At 54.9% G+C, this 16332-nt stretch overlaps 1 protein-coding gene across 2 annotated transcripts in view; it reads right to left on the bottom strand.

Annotated features, from left to right (window-relative positions):
* BRSK1 (BR serine/threonine kinase 1) overlaps nucleotides 1-16332 on the bottom strand; it is an 18147-nt gene extending 1815 nt beyond the window's left edge. Inside the window, exons 1-17 of one of the 2 annotated variants that reach the window (XM_030298243.1) lie at nucleotides 16176-16332; nucleotides 14265-14359; nucleotides 14084-14169; nucleotides 12079-12219; nucleotides 8410-8526; nucleotides 8296-8329; nucleotides 8147-8215; nucleotides 4636-4782; nucleotides 4247-4278; nucleotides 3878-4048; nucleotides 3259-3356; nucleotides 2889-3048; nucleotides 2593-2653; nucleotides 1771-2140; nucleotides 1276-1324; nucleotides 1061-1184; nucleotides 299-497 (exon numbers count right to left, since the gene is read on the bottom strand). In XM_030298243.1, coding sequence (XP_030154103.1) covers nucleotides 299-497; nucleotides 1061-1184; nucleotides 1276-1324; nucleotides 1771-2140; nucleotides 2593-2653; nucleotides 2889-3048; nucleotides 3259-3356; nucleotides 3878-4048; nucleotides 4247-4278; nucleotides 4636-4782; nucleotides 8147-8215; nucleotides 8296-8329; nucleotides 8410-8526; nucleotides 12079-12219; nucleotides 14084-14169; nucleotides 14265-14359; nucleotides 16176-16311 — 2089 coding nt within the window. In that variant the 5' untranslated portion in view covers nucleotides 16312-16332. Of the gene's footprint in view, nucleotides 1-298; nucleotides 498-1060; nucleotides 1185-1275; nucleotides 1325-1770; nucleotides 2141-2592; nucleotides 2654-2888; nucleotides 3049-3258; nucleotides 3357-3877; nucleotides 4049-4246; nucleotides 4279-4635; nucleotides 4783-8146; nucleotides 8216-8295; nucleotides 8330-8409; nucleotides 8527-12078; nucleotides 12220-14079; nucleotides 14170-14264; nucleotides 14360-16175 lie in introns of those variants that run through there. The other variant, XM_030298244.1, reaches the window with a different exon arrangement.

Here is a 16332-nt window from a genome sequence, read left to right as displayed (position 1 = left end):
TTTCTCCTCTGTAAGATGGGTGATTACTAACACCACAAAGGCTGCTGGGAAGCTTCAATGAAATAGTGCAAGGAAAGCATTTGGAACATCATAAATATCCACTAAATGTCAACGAGGAAAGGGGGAAGGAGAGGAGGTAGGGGTCGGAACGAGCAGGGGGCTCACACAGTCAGTCAGCACTAGCTGAGCCCCACCTCCTCCCCCTCGCTCTTGCTGCCCTCGTGGGCCACTATCCTATCTCAGCTGTCTTGAGGATCCCAACACCAGGCTGGAGGCAGTGTAGCTGAGGGAAACTTACCGGAGATGAGAGTAAAGGTGACAGAGTAGATGCCACCACCACCGCTGCCATCCCTTCGTGGGGAAGGCTCCGGGCCCTCTGAGGAGCTGATGTCTACCTGGAATCGGACGGGTTTCTGGAAGACGGATGGGCCGCCACTGGCCTTGTACTCGGCCCTGAAGCTGGTCTGTGACAGCACACTGTGACTCAGGCTGGGGATCTGAGGCAGGAGGGGGACAAAAAGAGGGGGTGATTCCAGTGACCTGATTCCAGGGAATGGAGAGCCAACCCTACAACTACTTCTGCCCAAGGAACTACAAGTTCCATCAGCCACTGGGGCAAAGAATAACAGAAAAGCCATTGGGAGCCCCCACTGCCTGCTGGGACTTGTAGTTTTCTTGTCCAACTATAGGCAGGGTATAAGGGGAATGGCTGAGCAACTGGATCCCCACATAACAGGACCCTCATATCTAGGTGTCAGCCCCAGGCTCCAGAACCACATGACACAAACATCTCCTCCACAAGCACGGCCACATCTGTCTCAAAACCTTTAAGTCCCACTAGCTCCTAGAGCAAAGCACCCCAGGACACAGTAAACCCCTCCCACCTCGCTGCCCCTACAGTGACCAAACCCAACTCTGAATGGAAAGCTACAGATCCCATGAGCCTTAGGAGGAAGCCAGGCTAGAGCTGGGGGGTGGGGGGGAGGGGGAAATCCCCCAAGGGCTTCTGGGATTTGTAGTCCTATGCTGCCCAGGACACACGAAGACCCAGGGCCCTCACCGACAGGAAGGCGTGAACAATGTCCGCTTTGATGCTGCTGAGAGGTTTGTCCTTTAGCACAAGGAATATTTGTTCTTCTTTGTCCAAGGAGATGAAATTCCCAAACCAGGAGCGTTTTGCCAACCTGAGTGAAAGGGGATGGTTGGAGGCGGGCCAGGAGGGGGCTAAGGGATTAAATTCCTCCCTCCTTCCTCTCCCTTCCCCGTCAGACTCACTCTGGAGAAGACTCTGGAGTCAAACTGGACATCTCCTCAGCAGTGGGGACTGGGGGATAGGGAGGGGAGAGTATGGTCAGCACTTGTCCGTCATCCTGGTGTCCAGCACGCAGGCTAGCAATCACCTCCAACCAGAGGTTCCAGACCCCAGCGCCCGCCCGCTCACCTCCCAGTAGCTAAACCCCAAATGGCATGCTGACTGATGGTCCTTCCAGGGATGCTGTCCCACCCGTTAGACCACGCCCCCCGAGGGCGGAACTTGCTTGCCATGAGCCAATGGGAAGATGAGCCAGAGCAAGGAAGGGGCGTGTCCTTCAGGGAGGCCCCTCCTCCAGAGATGGATGCCACACCCCCTCTTCCCAACACCTGAATCTTTCCTCCCAAACCCATCTTCTCTTCTCCTAGGACGTGGGAATCCAGGCCCCCTACCTCTCTCCTCATATCAGGACTCAGGAATCCGTGCCCCCAGCCCCTGCACCCCCAGGGACCCCGTACCCTGCATCTTGCGCCGGTGAAAGCGAGGGGAGCCCAGGAAGCTGTTGCGGATGGAGTTGAGACGACTCCTCCAGGCGGCTCCCCCGACACCACCACCGGGGCTTGGGGGTGGCGTTGTTCCCGGCGTCCCGGTGGGGCTGGCCCGGGGTGTGTGCAGGGGCGAATGCAAGGGGGTTCCCCCAGAGGAGCGCGGGGAGCCTGGGGGGCCAGGCAGGGGTGTGGAGCGGGCACTCGGGGGCGGGGGCTGCTCCCCGGCGCCCCCACCCCTGGGGCCTCGAGAAGGCAGCGTCTGCGTTTTGGAAGTCGGGGAGCCCCCGCCCCGAGCCTCATCTCCAGCCCCGGGCTCAGGCGAGAAGGAAAAGACAGGACTCTGCGAAAGAGTGGAGATGGGTGAGATGGCAGACTACAACTCCCAGGGGGCTCTTGGAGCCTCAGTCTCACATGCTCACAGAGGTGGACACTGATGCACGCTGGAACTTGTAGTCCGTTATTTCCGCCTCCCAAACCACATTGTTAAGGGGACAGGGACTTTTTCTATCATGCTCACTGCTCTAAGACCCAGCACAGTGACTGGTCACGGTAGGGACTCACTTAGCTTTTGTTAAATGAATAAATGAACCTCTGACACACTAAAAACCCAATCCTATTGGAGGTGAAATGCCCAATGTACTAAAATAAAATACTTAATGCAGCCTTAGGTTTTGGTCCTTTTAGGGACAAAAAGGCAATGCCCCAAGACTTCATGGGAATTGTAGTTCTGCCAATCTTTGCTCCAGTGTTCTCACCCCCTTATCCCTTGAGTAATCGGGGACCTGGCCTTACCCTTGGGCTGCTCAGAGGGCTGGAGGACAGACCGGTGGAGGCTCCACTGACACTACGAGACCTGTTTCCAGGAGACATTTTTTTTTTTTTTTTTAAATCAGTTGTGTGGGTTTCATAAGGCTCAGATGTCCTCTCCCTTCCACACTCCTTTCAGATGACGACACGAGGCCCAGAGAGGGGAGATGACTTGTCCCAACGACACAGTACGGTCGAGGGGCAGCTGGGCTAGAACCCTGACCTCCCACCCCCCCTCACCCGCCAGGACTGTGATCCGCTGGAGGGGCGGGGGCTCCCACCTCTGACTGTGCTGGGCCATCTCCAGGGCCCGCCGGGTAGGCACTGGGGAGCCACCGCCCCCAGCATCCGTGATGCTCAGTACTTCCATGGACTTCCGCTCTGGCCGCCGCTTCCCGTGACGGCTCAGCATAGGGGAATCCACACGTTTCCGAGGTGGGTCTGAGGGCGGAGAGAGTTTCAACCTGATCAAAAGACACGTTCGTCCAGCTGCACATGGCACTCATGCAGATGGGGAAACGGAGGCCCAGAGTGGAGAGTTGTGACAAGGTCACAGGGCAAGTCAGGGGGTCTAAACCCAGGAGCTAAGGGCTTGCAGCCCCTTCCTCCCACCGGAATCCGGGGTCTGGATTCCCGGCCCTGCCTGCTCACCAACGTCATTCCTGGGAGGCAGGTCCTGGTCCTCACAGCTGGGATAGCGCTCCTTCCGATCCAAAAGCAGATAATAGATCATCTTTTCTTGGTTCTCCCTGGCACGCAAGGGGCGCGAGGGGGTAGGAGGAGAATCGGGATCAGAGGTCGGGTCTCCAAGGTCTCACCCCCTCCCCGCAGCTGGGGCTCGGTACACCCAACATCTCTGCCCATGCTTCCATCTTCCTAGGTAGCGGCACGGTTAGTTCCTCTGTGTCGGTGTACATCCTACCCTCACCTTAGTCAGCAATGATAACAGTAGTAGTGATAATAATATCGAAGCACTTACTATTTGCAAGCACTACCCACGTGAGGCACTAAGTCTGCGTCAGCACCTGTTGATACTTTTCAGCATCCTATCTTTTTTTCCGCTGGCCCTACCGCCCCCTCCTGGTTCCTCGGGGAATCGCTCCACGTGGGACCTTTAAGCCCCGCCCTGTCTAGCGGCCCTGACGCCCGCCCCAGGGAGTCTGCGCGGGTGCGAGGCACAGCTGCGCCCCCTGCTGGCCGTCCGGGGCGCTGCAGCAGCTCGCCGGAGGCGGGCAGGTGGCGCGGGTGTTCGAGGGCGAGGGGGCCTTACTCCTCGCTGCGCAGTTCGCGGTGCAGCCGCTCGCGGTCCCTGAAGCAGCCCAGCGAAGCCATGCTCTCCAGGACGTCGGGGTCCAGCTCTCCGTTTGATGGCAGGCTCCTCATGGCCACCCGGCGCCCTGGGGCTGGCTCCAGACAGGGGTCCGGCTCGTGTTTCCCGCCCCTGGGAGACGGAGAAACGTTACAGGGGGCCGGGCATCCGTGATCGAGCCCACTCCACCCTCTCCTGGGAACCCAGAAATCCGAGTCTCCGGCCCCTCCTCCTTGAGGAACCTTGGCATCCCACCCCCTAGCTGGTGCTTGACATTTGCCCCCCTCCCCACGTCCTCCCGGAACCAGGCACCCAGTTCCCCGTACTCACAGGTACCAGGGATGTTTCTGAATTTGCTCCAGCTGTGAAGAGGGTGGGTCGTAGAGAAGCACCAGTGAGGTCGAAAGTTGATGACGTGGCATTGGGGGTCCCTGACGATGCCCCCTCCTCTCCACCGAGGTCAGGATGACTTTGGTCTCCCCTAGTGGCAACTGAGTGCCTTGACCCACAACTACTGCCTGGGGCATGCATCCTTCCCGCGGTGGGGGACCTTCCCAGCTTGGAGCGGCAGGTTGGGCAGACCCTGGCTCATTCCACGACACAACCCACCCCCCCCCCCCCCGGCCAAGCTGACAGGCAGGTCCTGGAAAGCCATCTTTATGAGCCCCCTAGGGATTCTGTCCTCTTGACCCACCATCCCCCCTGCCCCCCCAACTCACACTGAGCCTTTTCTCAGGCTCCACTTCGATCATCCCTCTCAGGAGGCTCTGGCAGTCTGGAGGAATGAAGTGGGGCATGTGGAAGACGCCCCTTTTCACCTTCTCCAGCAGCTGGCGGAGATTGTCGTCATCAAAGGGCAGAGCCCCCTGAGTGAGAAATGACAGGACCCCTTACGGAGCTTACCACGTACCAGGTAAAAGCCTAAGTGCTCCACACACGGACACATTTAGTCCTTACCACAGGCCTCGGGAAGTAGGGAACTGTTAGTACCCCACCTTACAGGTGGGGAGACTGAGGCACGGAGTGGTCCAGCAACTCGCCCGGGGCCTCTGAGCTGGTAATGGAGTCAGGCCCCAGTGCTTAAGAGGCTGGGGTTGCATCTTAAGAACAGGTTTCTCCCCAGACCAGTTTCAGATGCGGTCACACTCATTCATTCACTCAACAAAAGGTGAGCATCCATTATGGGTCAGGGATCTAGTAACCGACAAAATGAGCCCTCGCTCTCCGGGACCGTGAGATGCCGGCGAGTGGACGCGCATTAGCTGTGATGTCATTCACGATGGATTCAGCACCTGATGCTGCCCCTGCTGCCGCCCGGGTTCCGATCTGGCCCCTAGGGCTGGAGCAGGACAAAACCAGATTCCTGTCCTCATGGAGCTTTGTGTAGAACAGTAATTAATAGGCAACGGTTGTTGAATGCGTGGTGGGCGAGGCAAACAACACATGGACGGGAACGTGGGTGATGAGGACACAGAACAAGCAGGCAGCGCGGGACGGGAGCCGGGTGTAGCCAGGGAGTCGAGGAAGGGGTCGCGGGGGAGGTGACGCTGGACCGAGACTCACAGGGGGTGACAGTGCTGTCCCTGGTGTCAGAGGCCTCTGGACAGAGAATGCCGGGTGTTGGGGTTGGGGAGACTGGGAGAGGGCGCCCCTGAATGCTGGTCTAGGGCCAGGAAGCCTGGATGTGACTCTGCTTGTCGGTCTTGTTCGATGTGTCCCTGTGTTTCTTGTTTGCCTGGTACCTGGACCCTCAACTTCCCAGCCTCCAGAACAGTGAGAAGTGCATGTTTGTTGTTTAAGCTGCACGGTCTACTTTTGTCAGAGCAGCCCAAGCAAAGACAGACCTCTTGTTTTATATATATATATATATATATATATATATATATATATATATATGTGTGTGTGTATATATATATGTATATATATGTCTATATTAATATATATTTATATAAAATATATATATATAAATACATGTGTATAATATATAAATATATAAGGGCGCCTGGGCGGCTCAGTCAGCTGAATATCCAACTTCGGCTCAGGTCATGATCTCACGGGTTTGTGGGCCCAAGCTCCACATCAGGCTTTGTTTATATATATATATATATATATATATATATATATACATATATATATATATGGCATATAGATAGAACTCATGGGCAACAGCATTATAACTCACACTTGAATGAAGCGTATCTAATGCATACATTTTCCTCGATGAGGGACAAAACAGCCTTTTTGCCCTTAGGAACGCAAGATAGCACTTCAATACTACCCTGAGCACCATTTAAAATCCCCAAGAAAAGGGCACCTGGCTGGCTCAGTCAATGGAGTATGTGGCCCTCGATCTCGGGTTGTGGGTTCGAGTCCCACACTGGGTGTGGAGATTATTTAAAAAAAAAAAATAACATGGGGGCGCTTGAGTGGTTCGGTCGTCTCACTCTTGATTTTGGCTCAGGTCATGATCTCACGGTTCGTGAGTTCAAGCCCTGAGTTGGGCCCTGTGCTGACAGCACAGAGCCTGCTTGGGATTCTCTGTCTCTGTCTCTCTCTCAAAATAGACAAACTTAAAAAAATAATAATATAAAATAAAATCACCAATAAAAAGCACGAAAAAGCAAATATATTGCACTCAATAAACCACAAAAAGCACAGTTGCTTACGAGATGAGCTGAAATAAGGAAATAAATAAATACATAAAAAGCAGAGGGTGGGTTGCCTCGCGTGTGGTGGGGACTCCAATTTTTCTCTGCTCTGTGCACATCTGAGAATGACCTCAAAAGCACCCAGAGTGTTGATTTTGAGGTCACGGATAAACTGCGGTGAGTGGGCAACTTTGCAATACAGAATCCGTAAGGCGTGAGAATCATCTGTAATAATGATAGTAATGAAGTATGAGTACCAGTAACTGTCGAGCACCGCCTAGAACGCTGAGCATACGACACGCTATCGAAACCCTCGCAATTCCAGGTACCCTAACCGTCGCCGCTGGGCGGGTGAGGAAAGGGGCCTGGAGAGGGACGGTGATTTGCTTGCTCGAGGTGACGGAGCGGGGGTTTGAACTCAGCTGGATGGGCTCCCGCACTGCCAGCTGCAGAGGGGCTGAGGCCTGTAGTGTTGGAGCCTGCCTCTCGGGCGCCTCTCCAGCTTCCCCGGGGCGCCCACTCGGCCTCGTTCCCCTCAGTGTCATGGAGCCTCCCTGGTCACGTGGGCTAGTGCTTATGACGCCAAACACTGATCCCAGACCTGCCACTTCTCAGCAGTGCGGGCCGGTCACTTCTCTCCGGGGCTGTGGGGAGAGGTCCGGAGGATAACGTCCCTGTAACAGTGCCTCGCATGGAGCGCACCACTAATTCGTCTACACCACACGTGTTCCTGAGGGCCGACCGTGTGCCAACTCGGGTCCCACTCGCGAGCCCACGAAATAAGACACACAAAGACAAAAGCCCTGACTTCTGGGAGCTGATGATCTAGAAGGGAAGGGAGACGCCCCCTCAAGGAACCGAACGACTAAACGCACGATGGCAACCGAGGGCCCCCGGAAGCCCAGAGCCTACCCTGGAGGATCCGACCTCGTGGGGCGTGGGGGACAGGGGAGGCTTCCTGGAGAAGTGGCAGTTGAATTGAAGCAAAAAGAAAGTCTAAGGGGGCGCCTGGGTAGCTCGGTCGGTTAAGCAGCCGACTTCGGCTCAGGTCATGATCAAGAGGTTCGTGAGTTCGAGTCCCGTGTCGGACACCGGACTGGAGGTGTGGAGCCTACTTGGGATTCTCTCTCTCCCTCCCTCTCCTCTCTCTCTCTCAAAATAAATAAACAGCACCACCAAAAAAGTCTAGGTGTAACCTAGCTGAGCAACGGGACTGGTAGGGGTGGGAGAGCGTTCTGGGCAGAGAAGCGCAGGTGTGGAGGCGAGGCGGGAAGAGCCGGGCTGACTGTACGAGTTACTGTCATGTTGCAGTGCCCTAGCACGGCCACCGTCCCGAGCCGTCCAAGGGCTCCCGGCTGCCCCGTCCTTTTCTGGGACACCTGGATTAGCTCACCATTGTGTGACTGAATGGTGAGCTCTGGGCACAGAGGGGGGTGCTCCAGGATCTTGGTCTGCTGGCTAATACCTCCCACCTTCCCGATCTCAGTGAAATAGTTGGTACCCCTGAGGGGAGGACGGAACTTGATGTTCTGCGCTCTAGGTTGTCCTAGAAATGGGGCAGGAGAGGTGAGGGGCACCTTACCACAAGCAGGGCAAAGAGAATGACTCCACAGCTCCACATGTCCGCTCGGCGGCCGTCATACTTCTCCCCCTGCAAAGGAGGACCAGCTGTGACATCGTCTCTCCACCACGTTCCTTCCACTCCTCCCGCCTCTCCACCCGCTCACTCACCTTAATCACCTCCGGACACGCATAGTGGGGGGACCTGAGGGAGAGAGGCAGTGTGAGCCTCTGGCCGGCTTCTCACCCCCTCCCTGGGACTACAGGGGCCAGGCCCCCACTCACCCACAGCTGGTCTCCAGGAGGCTGTCCCCCACCTGCAGGGACGCCATGCCAAAGTCCGCGATGCGGATGTTGTTTTTCTCATCCAAAAGCAGGTTCTCAGGCTTCAGGTCTCTGTGGCTGAGACAGGCAGGCAGGTGGCGCTCAGATCTCTGCCCTCCTCCTGGGGGCGGAGGCCCAGTTCGCTATCTCTCAGAGGGGGAGACTTCTGCAAAGTCTTATGGACAATTTCAAACACGCTCCAAAGTAGTGAGAAGATACAAGGAAGCCCCATGCACCTGCCCGCCGCGCCACCCCCCCCCCTTATCAACTCAGGGCAAATCTTCTCTCGCCTATACCCCTACGTACTGTTTCCTTCCCCCGCTGGATTTTTTTTAAAGTTTATTTTGTTTATTTTTGAGGGGGGAGGGGGAGGGGCAGAGAGAGAGGGAGAGAGAGAGAATCCCAAGCTGTCAGTGCAGAGCCCGATGCAGGGCTCAATCCCACGAACTGTGAGATCATGACCTGAGCCGATATTAAGAGTCGCACGCTCGTCCAGCTGAGCCACCCAGGCGCCCCTTCACTGGAGACGCCAGACAGCATATCATTTTATCTGCAAATGCTTGACTATGTATGAAGTGAGATATTTTGAGGTGAGAAGAGTTAACATCGAGCTATTGAAATACTTCCGTGCTGAACAATAAAAACATTGCCACCCCAAGCCAGTCACTGGTCCCTCGTGAGACACCTGCCCTCTCCCCTGGAGCAAAATCCTTCAAGTTTTAAGAGCTAATGTCTGGGAGGAGATGGGGCCTGAAGACTCTAGAGTTTCGGTCGGAAGCGGTCAGCTCAGTAACTGGGTCACACTTGTTCAGTATGTTGACTATTGCCCCCTAGAGGCCAGTGTTTTTAATGTCAGGGTTTCGACAGGGTCCGGTCGCTAGGGAGGTGTTGACAACTTAAACAGGCTGCCTTTTCATTTCCAAGCTCTACCCCCAACTCTGAGCCCCTCCACCCTGATACCCACCCCAACTCCAATCCCCACCCCAGAGAGGGAGGTGTGCAAACAAAAGAGGCTGAAAGACAACGGAAGGCATCCATTTGCACCTCAATGAATCATTAAAATGTTGCATATTTAATACCCTGTTTTGAGAGCGGAAGAGAGGACAGGACCATCTTTTCACATGGACATTCACAAGCCAAAGCACGAACCTCAACCCTTACTTCAAGTCATAGACAAAAATTAATTTGACACGGATCCCAGGACTAAATGCAAGAGCTAAAACTATATAACTTCTCGAAGAAAATGTAGGAGGAAGCCTTAGGGACCTTGAGCGGGGCAAAGATTTATAGATAGGACAGAACAAGCATAAACTGTAAAAAAAAAAAAAAAAAAAAAAAAAAAAAGACAAAATTGGATTTACCAGAATTTAAAGCTTTTGCTTTTCACAAGACATTGCTATAAAAACACAAAAGAGGGGAACCTGGCTGACTCAGTCGGAAGAGCGAGCACGTGGCTCTTGATCTCGGGGTCATGAGTTCGAGCCCCAAGCTGGGTGCAGAGATTACTTCGTTAAATAAAAAAAAAAAAAGAAAACCTTAAAAATATATTAATAATGCAAAATCATGTCACAGACTGAGAAAATAATACTCAAAAAATATACAGTTGATAACAGATTTGTCCTTAGGGGTGTCTCAGCTCAGTTCACGATCTCATGGTTGGTAAGATCAAGGCTCGAGTCGGGCTCTGTGCTGACAGTGTGGAGCCTACTTGGGATATTCTCTTTCTCTCTTTCTCTCTCTCTCTCTCTCTGTCCCCTCTCTGCCCCTCCCCCTCTCATACTCACGCACCTTCTCTCTCAAAATAAATGCATAAATAAACGTTTACAAAAAAAGATCTGTCCTTAGAATAAATAATTCTTAAGAGTTATTCCTAGAGCTACCTCTCGTTCCTAGAATAACGGAGTCTTACAACTCAATAATCAAAAGATAACTCAAAAGAAATGGGCAAAGGGTCTGAACAGACATTTTTCCCAAGGAACATAAACAAATGGCCAATAAGCACATGAACAGATGTGTTACATCATTAGTCATGAGGGAACTGCAGATCAAAACCACAATGAGATACCACTCCATATCCACTAGCATACGGCTATAACCAAAAAGTCAAACAGTAATGGGCCACCTGGGTGGCTCAGTCGGTTAAGTGTCCAGCTCTGGGTTTCGGCTCAGGTCACAGTCTCATGGTTCGGTCTCATGGTTTGTGGGATCGAGCCCTGGGTCGGGGTCTGCACTGACAGTGTGGAGCCTGCTTGCGATTCTCTCTCTCTCTCTCTCTCTCTCTCTCTCTCCCCCTCTCTGCCCCTCCCCTGCTTGTCCTCTCTCTCTCTCTCAAAATAAATAAGCTTAGGGGTGCCTGGGTGGTGCAGTCGGTTAAGCGTCCGACTTCAGCCAGGTCACGATCTCGCGGTCCGTGAGTTCGAGCCCCGCGTCGGGCTCTGGGCTGATGGCTCAGAGCCTGGAGCCTGTTTCCGATTCTGTGTCTCCCTCTCTCTCTGCCCCTCCCCTGTTCATGCTCTGTCTCTCTCTGTCCCAAAAATAAATAAAAAACGTTGAAAAAAATTTTTTTTAAAAAATAAATAAGCTTAAAAAAAAAGTCAAATAGTAGCAAATGTTGGCAAGGAGGTACAGAGACTGGAACCATCATGGACTGTTGGTGGGGCGGAGGGTGTGTTAAAGGGCGCAGCTGCTTTGGAAAATCATCTGGTACTTCCTCAAAAGGCCAAGCAGAGTTCCCATATGACCAGACAGTTCAACCCCCGGGTACGTACCTGAGAACCGAAAACACGGGTACACACAAAACTAGCACGTGAATATTCACATGTCCCTATTATTTATAATGGCCAAAAAGGAGAAACAGGGGCGCCTGGGTGGCTCAGTCGGTTTAGTGTCCGACTTCGGCTCCGATCATGATCTCATGGTTTGTGGGTTCGAGTCCTGCGTCGGGCTCTGTGCTGACAGCTCGGAGCCTGGCTCCTGCTTCCTTTTCTGTGTCTCCCCCTCTCTCTCTGCCCCTCCCCTGCTCACGCCCTGTCTCCCTCTCCCACTCAAAAATAATCAACATTTAAAAATGGAGAAACAACTAAAGTGTCCATCAACTGTCAAATGGATAAACAAGATAAGGCATATCCACGTGATGGAATATTTATCAGCCACAAAAAGGAACGAAGTACTGACAAGCTACAACATGGACGAACCCCGAAAACATTTTGCTCCGTGAAGGAAACCAGACACAGAGGGCCACATGCAGTATGAGTGCGTCTGTACGAAATGTCCAGAATGCGCCAATCCGTGGAGACACAAAGCAGACTGGTGGTTGTCAGAGGCTGCGGGCAGGGGCAGTGGATGGGTGACGGCTTAATGGGTACGAGGTGATGATGTCGGGGGTGATGAAAATGTTCCAGAATTACATAGCAGCAACGCACAGCACTGACTATACTACAAACCACCGAATTGTGTACTTTAAAGGGGCGAATTTTATGACACGTGAGTTATAGCTCAGTTTTTTTTTTAAAGGGATAAAGATTTATGTCGGGGCCGCACCACACTGGCTTCCCCTCAGCTGCCACGTGCTTCCAGGGCCTGCCTCGTGGGCAGTGCTCCTCCTGGCCTCCCCTCACGCTGCCCCCTCACCAGATGGAGTAGCTATGGCAGAAGTCCAGCGCCGATACTATCTGGCGGAAGAACTTCCGGGCCTCCTTGGGTGTCAGTCTCCCCTTCTTTACCAGGTAGTCAAACAGCTCACCTCCAGAGACGTGCTCTAGAACCAGGTACCTGGGGGACGTGGAGGGGGCAGAGGGCTGGAAGGGGCATGTGGAGGACCAAAGAGCCTGGTCTTCCTCTTTCAAAAGCCCTTGGACCCCAGCACAAGACCTCAATCCCACTGGCCCCTGACAGCAGAGGACCCCAATTCCCATGAGTCCCTGGGAGGGGAGAGACTCCAATTCCCATGAGTCTCCGGGAGGGGGTGGGACTCCAATTCCCATAAGTCCCCGGGAGGGGGGAGAGATTCCAATTCCCATGAGTTGCTGAGAGGGGGAGAGACTCCAATTCCCATGAGTCCCTGGGAGGAGGAGACTCCAATTCCCATGAGTCCCCGGGGGGAGGAGGAGACTCCAGTTTCAATGAGCCCCTGGGCAAAAGAGACTCCAATACCCCTCAGCCTTTGGGAATCCAAAACTCAATTCCAGAATCCTATGTCAACTTTAGGAGTATAGTACTTTGACTCCTAGTTATTTCAGGAGATAAGGCAACCCTGTTAGCACGTGGAGGGCAGAAACACCCCAATTCTCACAAGACCCTGGGAAATAAAGACACCTCCCTCCCTCACTCCCATTAGCTTCTGGAAAGCCAAGCCTCTCATTCTTATAAGCCTCTGGGATGAAGAAACTCGAATTCTCAATAATGCCTGGCAATAAATGATTGTAGTGTGCACCAATCTAAGTCAAAGTCTGTGAGGTAAAAGACTACAACTCCCATAAGCTCTAAAGGGGTTTAAAACTCCCAACTCCCATAAGCCTCTGGGACATAGACTCCTAATTCCCATCAGCCACTGGATCCTTAAGACTCCAAATCCCATCAGGCTCCAGGAGGTTAAAACTCTGATTCCCATCAACCACTGGAAACAAAGGCTCAATTTCTTGGAAGGCTGATAATCCTCTGTGAAGCCCAAACTCCCATGGGCCCCCTCTCTCCCTACCTAGGTGGTGGGGTGGGAGTGACATCTCCACCAGCTGGTGACAAAGCCCCTCCCTGCTGCCACACCTGGGGAAGCCTGAAGATTACAATTCCCATGAGCACGTGGGGCCCAGCAGCGTACTGCCTGGGGAAACCAGCCCCAGCATCTGATGGGTATTGGAGACAGTTCATCCTGAGGACTGCATGGTGGGGGCGGGGGTCTGGCCCCTCTCCCGCTGCCCAGCCCAGCTGTCCCTTGGGTCACCAGAGTCCAGACAAAGGCCTATTGTCTGTACCCTGGACAGCTGGACTCCACTCCCATGTTCCTGGGGGGTAATCAACTTTGAGATACAGACTAGGAAATCGTAAGACGGCCGTTGTTGGGGTGTCCATCGTAGCACCCAAAGTTATGTGCGGGGAAGGGGGGTTCCAATGCTCCAGAGCGGGGGTTTAGGAAGAGGCAGGATTCACTGAGCCTTAGACTTTGTTAAGCCCTGTTGCCTCAGCAGATGGAACTGGGGTGGGGAGCTGCTCTTAACAAGGTGGACCTCCTTGAGGACATCCAGGTTATCTAGTAGAGAGTGTTCCCTGTAGTGTGGGGGGGGTGCCGGGGCTGGGGAAGAAGGGGCAGGATGGGCCTCTGTCCCCCCACTCAGGACGGCTCACGCTTAGCTGTCCTGTTGTTGAGGCACATTTGGTCCTTAGCGTCAGGCCAGGTCAGGCCAGTCAGCCTGGGAACAGGAGGATTATGTGCGAGCATGCGTGTGTGTGTGTGTGTGTGTGTGTGCGCGCGCGTGTGTGTGTTCTGTGCAGTAGGGAAGGGACTGACTGGGCCTTCAGAGGCCCAGCCTGGAGAGCTTAAGTTTCCACAGGCCTCTTCAGGCCTTCTTTCCAGAAAGGTCCCACGCTAAGAACTTGGAGTGGGGGTGCATAGGGGGGCTGGGTGTCTATAAATACCTACAAATATTTCTTGTTCTCGTAGACATCATGCAGCTTGAGGACGTGTGGGTGTTCAATGAGCTTCAGGATGGCGATCTCCCTCTCCACCTGGGGGACGGCAGGGCGCACAGAAATGGAGGTCAGCATGGCCTCCCGCCCTCCCCTCAGCCCCAATGGGACGCCCTCCCTCAGCACACACACACCTTCATCAGCACCGACTCGGACAGCTTCTCTCGGTTCACGATCTTGATGGCAACCTTCTGGCCCGTGATGCAGTGGACCCCGAGTTTAACCAGCCCTGGGGAAGCAGGATTGAAAATGTGGAGTGTGTTCAGAGAGCACTCTCACGGCCTCTGGCTCCTCAGTCCTCCTTGCCACCCCCTTTCCTCCTCCTTTTCCTGCTGGCTGCAGTGGCCTGAATCACCCTGACCCGAGTCCCTGAGGGCCCTGACAGCTGTCATTCCCACAAAACGCACTCTTCTTCCTGCTGCCCGTAGACATTGACATTCTGATCTGTCCATTCTTCTTCTTTTTCTCCCCCTTAAGTCATCTCTACACCCAACGTGGGGCTCAAACTCACAATCCCAAGATCAAGAGTCGCACGGCCCACTGACTGAGCCAGCCAGGTGCCCCTGTTTTGTCCCCACCTCCACAGCCGACCCTGATTCTCACCCCCTTCTCTGTCCTTCTGATGTGCCCCCTGAAGTCCGTCTCTCCACAGAATCTCTCCTCACTGTGTCTCCATAGCTTTGTCTCCCCTGCTGCCTCCTTCAACCTCTCTCTCCCTCTAAACCCATCTTTTCCTTGAATTCTCTGCCCTTCAATCATCTGGAGACTCCAGGTCTCCCAGGGAATATACTTTCACGTTTGCCCCCTTCCCAGACCATTCTCCTCCACCATCCTTCCAAACCCTGACCTTTTTTAATCCTCTTTTTGGATCTCCTTTTAATAGCAGCTGTAGCTGGGAGCATGCAAGAGTATGCCCACTCCCCAGGGGTAAGCCCCAAAGCCACAGACCCTGGAGTCTGGGTCCCCAGCCCCTCCTCCCTCAGACCCAGGAGTCTTGCCCCAGCCCCCTCCTACCTCAGATCCAGGAGTCCAGACCCCTAGCCCCTCCTCCCTCAGACCCAGGAGTCCAGGCCCCCAGCCCCTCCTCCCTCAGACCCACCCAGCTCCTCTTCCCTCAGACCCAGGAGTCCTGCCCCCAGCCCCTCCTCCCTCAGACCCACCCAGCTCCTCTTTCCTCAGACCCAGGAGTCCTGCCCCCAGCCCCTCCTCCCTCAGACCCAGCAGTTCAAGACCGTGTCCCCTTCCTCCCCCATAACTCAGGAATTCAGGTCAGTGACACCTTCACACTCTTACCACTAGGCTCTTGGGGTCTGAGCCTCTACTTCCCTCATGCCCCGGCCCTCAGCTTCACAGAGACCCTGGGCCCACCGCTGCCTAGGACACAGGTGTGCAGCTCCTGCCTCACAACCCCCTACCCTCCACCTGGCAAGAAAGAGGCTACAGCTGGGGCCAGTGTTTAGCAACAGCAAAGGATGCCCTCCCCCCCCCCCCCCCATTCCACAACCACTCCTGGGAGCTATGCTCTTGGATCCACCTTTCTACCTCTCCATCCTGTTGCCCACACTGAGCCGGCATGCCAGAGAAGGGGGAGAAGGCTGCAGGCCCCATCACCCTAGCCTCCCCGCTGGTCACCCACACAGCCTGCCAGGAGAGCGTGAGGCCCTCCGGATCCAGAGCGGTGCAGAGGGAAGCGGCTGTCCAGGGCGCACCCCCATCCCGCGGCCGGACTGCAGCAAGGACCTCGGCTCCCGTTGCCGGCTGGTCCGCTGCTGCAGGCCGGCCTCCCTTCCCCACCTGGAGCCCCTCCAACCTCTGCCCACCATGAGGTGGGAGCCTGTGGGCCCCCCCCCCCCCCCCCCCCCCCCGGAGTCCAAGCCCCCAGCCCCCTCCATCCTGGGGACCCAGCAGACTGGAGCCCAAGTGCCCTCTCTGTGAGGGACCCTCACAGAGGGCGATCAGCCCCTGCCCTTTGAATCCCCAGGAGTCCCGCCCTCTGCCCCCCAGCTCTTCTGCCCCCGCCCTAGGTGTCCCCTCCCCTGGCTCACCTGTCTGTCCTTTGCCCAGCGTCTTCTCCAGCCGATAGGGGCCCACATATTGGGCGTGCTGGGGTGGGTGTGGGTGTGGGTGCGGGAGGTGGTAGGCGGGGGAGCCCCCGCCCCCCTCCTTGGCCCCGGACGACATGGTGCCCTTGGTCCCGGCCCG

This window comes from Lynx canadensis, chromosome E2 (genome assembly GCF_007474595.2).
Source record: "Lynx canadensis isolate LIC74 chromosome E2, mLynCan4.pri.v2, whole genome shotgun sequence".
Classification (NCBI taxonomy): domain Eukaryota; kingdom Metazoa; phylum Chordata; class Mammalia; order Carnivora; family Felidae; genus Lynx; species Lynx canadensis.
The sequence above is the reverse complement of the archived record's forward strand: the minus strand, read 5'-3'. Positions and strand labels throughout refer to the sequence as shown.